Source organism: Scyliorhinus torazame, chromosome 17 (assembly GCF_047496885.1).
Source record: "Scyliorhinus torazame isolate Kashiwa2021f chromosome 17, sScyTor2.1, whole genome shotgun sequence".
Classification (NCBI taxonomy): Eukaryota; Metazoa; Chordata; class Chondrichthyes; order Carcharhiniformes; family Scyliorhinidae; genus Scyliorhinus; species Scyliorhinus torazame.
The window spans coordinates 105403895-105407752 of NC_092723.1; the positions used below are offsets into that span (position 1 = coordinate 105403895).

Sequence of the window (3858 nt, forward strand, 5' to 3'; positions counted from 1 at the left end):
ATGTCGGGTCGCGGTGGTTGGTGGCGGGAGGGTGCTTGCTGATTTCACTGAGCCATGCAGAAACCCGGCGGGGTGGGGGAAGGTCATCCTGGAAGCACAAGCACGCATTTTACCGAATGGCAACAGTCGGCCCCATGTTGTAACTTTTCTCTCGAACTGTCTGACAAGCATCATTTCTTCCACTAGCTGCCTCACGCCCAATTTCGCATGTAGAAAGTAGCCATGTGTGCCGACACAGGCAGTTGTTCTAATGTGTCCATCTCCGACCTCAGCGATTTCAGAAACAATCCTCAAGCTGCAATTTCCTGGCGTGCAAAAAACTTCTGGGAGGGTTGGGGTAATGAGAGTGAGCAGCCGTGCGAAAGATGATGGCCGGTGCAGGTACGAGGGGCCGAAGAGCCTCTTTATATGCTGCCAAGGTCTGTGACTCTTATTTCTGGCACAATATGTCCCCCGTGACCCTTCACAGACATTGAATTCAGGGGGGGGGGGGGGGGGGGGACAGGGGCTGCACTGGTAATGCTGAGTGAAATAAGGGAGGGGGTGTTCAGCTCCCCTTCTCTATCTCCCCCTCTATCTCTCCCCTCTCTCACTCTCCCCTCTCTTTATCTCCCCCTCTCTATCTCTCCCCTCTCTATCTCTTCCTTTCTCTCTCTCCTCTCCTTTTCCCCTTCTCTCACTCCCTCCCCCTTTCCCTATCTCTTTCTTCCCCCTTTCACTCTCCCTCTCTCTCCCCTCTCCCTCTCTCTATCTCTCACTCTCCCTCTCTCTCCCCTCTGTCTCTCTATCACTCTCCCCCTCTGGCAGTTCCTAACAAGTTTGAAGTTGACAGGAGGTTTGCCTGTGAGCTTTGGCCAGGCTGCTGACGTGCTGCTAATTCTCAGACACACTGTCCCACTGTTTACCTTCAACACGCGGTTGCGTCTTGCAATGACGCCAGTCCCAGCCCTCTATAAAACGCACAGGCGGCTCTCTGACTCCTGCAGTTGCTACTTGAGTTGCCTTGAGACACTTCGGCAAAAGATCCTCTCTCTCCCTTCTTCCCTCCGCCATCCTCCCTCTAGCTCGGGGTTATCTCTGTCTCTCTCCCCGGTTATGATGAAGATGTCGCCCTGCGAGGCTGAGCTGAACATTCCCGCTAAGAACTGCTACCGGATGGTCATCCTGGGCTCCTCCAAGGTGGGCAAAAGCGCCATCGTGTCCCGCTTCCTCAGCGGCAAGTTCGAAGATCAGTACACGCCGACCATCGAGGATTTCCACCGCAAGTTCTACAGCATCCGGGGCGATGTGTACCAGCTAGACATCCTCGACACGTCGGGGAACCATCCCTTCCCGGCCATGAGGCGCCTCTCTATCCTCACAGGTAAGAACCCCCTCTCCTGAATTTGCAGCACCCTTCTCAATTCCACTGTTGGGAACTTGTCATCAATTCGCAGCAACTTCCAAACTTGCGAAGCAACAGGCTACACCCAAAACTCTGATATGTTTTATCTGGAATTGGATTTTTTAATGTCTAAAATATTGCATTTAAAATTCAAGCTGAATTTTTTAACGCCTGAAATATTGTATTAAACTTCCAGCTGATGTTTTAAATGTCTAAAATATTGCATTTAAATTTCAAGATGAATTTTTTAACTAGTCTAAAATATTGCATTAAACTTCTGTTGATTTTTTAATGTCGAAAATATTATATTTAAAATTCAAGTTGAATTTTGTAACCTCTAAAATATTGCATTAAACGTCCAGCTGATTTTTTAAATGTCTAAAATATTGCATTTAAACTTCAGTTTAAAAGCAAACAGCCAACAATCAATCTCCTCTCACTCGCTCTGTGCCTGGGCTGTAATGATATCAAAGTGCTGCAAAAAGTCAGAGCAGCATCTGTGGACGGAATCGAGACTCAATGTTTCGACTCCAGTGCTCAATTCTGAAGAGTCAGGTTGGAAACATTTCTTGTCCACAGATGCTGTCGAGTTTATGCAGGACTTTCTGTTTCTTTAGAAATTCAGATCTCCAGCAGCTGCAGTATTTTTTTGCTTTTGTTTTATTATTGAGTGAGCTGCTTTGTGTCAGAAAGCTGGCGAGATGTTAAACATTGTGATGTTGTGTCTGGCTGAACAGTGTTGTGATCTAACCTTTGCTTTCTTTCCTCTCTCTCTCTGCAGGCGATGTTTTCATCTTGGTCTTCAGCCTGGACAACCAGGACTCCTTCGAGGAGGTCAAGCGGCTCAAACAGCAGATCGTGGAGACCAAGTCTTGCCTGAAGAATAAGACCAAGGAGAACATCGATGTCCCCATTGTCATCTGCGGCAACAAGAGCGACCGGGACTTTTATCGGGAGGTGCCTAGGGAGAAGATCCAGCGGCTGCTGGAGGGTGACTCCAAATGTGCTTACTTCGAGATCTCCGCCAAAAGGAACAGCAACGTGGACGAGATGTTCCAGACCCTGTTCACCATGGCCAAGCTGCCCAGTGAGATGAGCCCGGACCTCCACAGGAAGGTGTCGGTGCAGTACTGCGACATCCTGCACCGGAAAACCTTCCGCAGCAGGAAAATCAAAGACGAAGACGCATACGGCATCGTGGCACCCTTCGCCCGTAGACCGAGTGTGCACAGCGACCTGATGTACATCAAAGAGAAGGCGATCGGCGGCGGCCACAGCAGGGACAAGGACAGATGTGTGATCAGTTAAGTCTTGAGCTCGTTCGTTTTGCGAAGAAGACAATTTAATGGATCCCCCCTCTCCTCCCACCAGGATCTGGGGGGGAAAACAGGGCCCCATCTCCATGCGGCATGAACCTGGGAAAGTGAGAGAAATGAGGACTTTCCAAAGACCGATCTGGTCTTTGTGTTTTCTACAGAGGACAGACAGTGCTCCTGTGTCTCTCTAACTGCTGGCCAGCTCTCACACGGGGACAGATCTAGGTGCAAGGACTGAGATTTTTTTTTTAAACATTGAACGCACACACACAAAGAGGCTGTTTTGATGTCTCTCCTAAGGAATGTTCATTTTGTCTTATTGACTGTGAAATATTTGTACTTGATTATTTTTTATTTAAAGTCAAAGTATTGTAGTCTTTCATGTGTACAAACTTCTACAAGTAGTGCAATGAGCATTGAAAGGATTTGTTTACAATTGCCAACAAGTTGTTGTATTTTGGCAGTAAAGTTGTACTTGAACACTGAACAAAGCTTTTTAATAAATGTTTTGAAATGATGTTTGTGTTCTGGTGTAATCTCTACGACTACTTATTTTCAATGGAAACAATAGATCCTGTCTGAACTCCATCCTCCACTTTGATCCCCTTCTCAGTGCCAGTCTGCAACGTGTTCCCATGTTTTGCTTTCACAGAGCACTGGTCCTTGTTCTGCTATTGACACATTCTGCTGCCTGACCTTTGTGCCACCATTACCAGCTGCTTTAGTCTTTAACACTATCACGACCACTCCCTTTATCTCATGTCCATGACATTTTTGTCATTTTATTTTTCCTGGCCTCCAAACTATCCTTGATCTTCTATTTCGCTCTACCTCGCTCCCCTGACCCCCGCCCCCAACTCTCGGTTAAAGCCCATCACATTTCCACATCTCTTCAGCTCTGAGGAGAGTCACATGGACTCGAAACATGAACTCTATTTCTCTCTCCATAGATGCTGCAAGACCGGCTGAGTGTTTCCAGCATCTACTGTTTTAATTTCAGATTTCATACTTATACATGGGCTCATGAGGTGATTCCGCAGGACTGGATCACTTCATTTAAAATGGTAAGGAGAAAGTTATTGGGTAACGTATAAACGGTCTTTAAAATTCTGAAAGGTTTTGACAGAGTGGATACTGGGAGAATGTTTTCTGTTGTGG

The 3858-nt window shown here is 47.0% G+C and overlaps 1 protein-coding gene across 1 annotated transcript; it reads left to right on the forward strand.

Moving 5' to 3' along the window:
• Positions 1–967: 967 nt before the first annotated feature.
• Positions 968–3217, forward strand: rasd1 (RAS, dexamethasone-induced 1). Its single transcript, XM_072480825.1, has 2 exons — positions 968–1363; positions 2166–3217. Exons 1-2 carry the CDS (start codon positions 1096–1098, stop codon positions 2690–2692), a joined length of 795 nt encoding a protein of 264 aa, XP_072336926.1. The 5' UTR covers positions 968–1095; the 3' UTR covers positions 2693–3217.
• Positions 3218–3858: the final 641 nt, after the last annotated feature.

What these genes read in the sequence shown, in the direction of transcription:
- rasd1 (XM_072480825.1), top strand. Translation starts at nt 1,096, where the DNA reads ATGATGAAGATGTCGCCCTGCGAGGCTGAGCTGAACATTCCCGCTAAG. An exon ending in GCGCCTCTCTATCCTCACAG is followed by an intron (nt 1,364 to 2,165) that starts GTAAGAACCCCC and finishes CTCTCTCTGCAG; the next exon opens with GCGATGTTTTCATCTTGGTC.